At 37.9% G+C, this 1,887-nt stretch overlaps 1 protein-coding gene across 1 annotated transcript; it reads right to left on the reverse strand.

The window, feature by feature from the left end:
- Positions 1 to 18: 18 nt before the first annotated feature.
- Positions 19 to 1,887, reverse strand: LOC124895033 (putative late blight resistance protein homolog R1B-16; the record flags this gene model as incomplete). Its single annotated transcript, XM_047405501.1, is given in 2 exon segments — positions 19 to 1,346; positions 1,430 to 1,887. Coding segments are annotated over 2 exon segments (1,533 nt in total), but the record flags the coding sequence as incomplete, so codon positions are not given.

The raw sequence follows: 1,887 nt of genomic DNA on the forward strand, positions 1-1,887 counted from the left end.
AAGTTACCAGCAATGTGAGTTTCCTAGTTGGATTAACAAAAAGGTGTAGCTCTTGTTCCAACTTTGACAGTGGTATAGCTCAAAAGAGTACACGAAAAGAGTGAATGATAGTAACAGAAATGTTTTAAGCTACACGTAAGGTGTCAAGGAAAAAGAATTCTAGAATCTAGTACATATATAAAGACAGAGTTAACTTCAGTTGCAGTGGCTCAACGGGGTAGTACCTGATAACCAAATCGAGCTGGCATTTGAGGGTCAAGGTATGACTATTCTACTTCTGGATAAAGAGCTTGAAATTAGAGTTTTGCATTACTTCAACTTGTGTTTTCTGGATATCCTCGGCTGATTCAACAAGCGATTGCTTGCATGCCATCACCTCAATTGATTTTAGAGTCGGCATGTCTGCAAAGCGATAAGGGATCTCCTGAAGATGTTGCAATCTTCTTAACACCAAGTGCTCAAGGCATGGAAAAGCATCATCTGAAATATTCCATTCTGAAAAAGAAGGATCTTGCAGTTTCAAGAATTTGAGGTGAAGGAACTGCTCATCGGTCACTTTCCATACTTTGGAACGAATGGTAATATGTAGCAGTTTGAGTACCACAAGTCTGGGGATGGTTGCGATTTCTTCAAGACTAAATATACGACAATTGGAAAGTGTTAATTTCTTCAGACTTGGTGGAAAGTTCAGCTTGTTGGCCCAGACCGCTCCACGACCCCAAGAAAACTTGAGTATTTCAAGCTTAGTAAGATTGTTAAATGCAGGGTCATACCCATCAAATTTTGGAACTTCGCATCTCAGTTTTTGAAGATTTGGTATGTTTTCAAAGACCTTGTTCATGTTTTCCGTACAAGGAAACCATGCTGAGGAAAGAGTTCTCAAGTCATCCAATTTTTGGAGAGAATTGTTTATATTGAAAACAACGTGGTTGTATATGTGTAAATGACGCAACTTGACCATCTTCCAGAGAGTGGGTGGTAAAGTTACTCGCCCTCCAAGTCCTTTAACTATTAACGTTTCAAGGTTCACAAGATTGGCTGAGAATGATAAAGAAGAATCTTCAGCAACCCTAACAGCAACGTATCTCAAGCAAGTTAACGCTTCTGGAAAAGAGTCAATTACAGTGAATTCTAAATTTAGCACCCACAGAAACTTGAAGCTGTTGAAAGTGTGTGATGCATGGGCTATTGAAAATAATCCAATTCTCTTGCCCCTCATCAAGTGGAAAGATTGTACATCTGAACAAATCGAACTCCATTTTGAAAGATTATCACCTTGAAAGTGAAGGCATAAGCGTCGTGGAATGCTATGCTTCTGATAAGAAGGATTCATATTACCATTGTCCCTGTTGATAGAGAAATTGGTATGATAAGAATGAGTTCAAGAGATATATAGATTCAATGAATAAAAAAGTATAGGTTTTATTACCCTTTTATGCATTGTAGAAAGTTCTCCACCTTAGCTTTTTGTTTACAAAAATCAAGTAACAAGTCATGAATGCGACATGCCTTGATCTTACCATCAGAACTTATTTTGGAAACCATCACGAGGTTTTTTCCAATAAGGTTCTTCAAGTAATATTCTGCTAAATCCTCAGAAAGCTTCTCTTTATGAGTTTTTACCAAACCTTCTGCTATCCACAACCATGTCAACTTTGAAACCTGTATCTCTTCGTCCTCCAAAAATACTCCAAAATATAAAAAACAAGGTTTCAAATGAAATGGTAAATCTTGGTAACTGAGATTTATTATATCCTCTGACTTCACCTGAATGTGTGAACCTAAATTTATTGCAACTTGTTCCCAAGAGTGTTTTTCCTTCTCCGTTGTCTCGAGAATACCTGCTACCAGGACAACTGAAAGAGGTAGCCCTCCACACTTTTGTGC

Source organism: Capsicum annuum, unplaced genomic scaffold (genome assembly GCF_002878395.1).
Source record: "Capsicum annuum cultivar UCD-10X-F1 unplaced genomic scaffold, UCD10Xv1.1 ctg79343, whole genome shotgun sequence".
Classification (NCBI taxonomy): domain Eukaryota; kingdom Viridiplantae; phylum Streptophyta; class Magnoliopsida; order Solanales; family Solanaceae; genus Capsicum; species Capsicum annuum.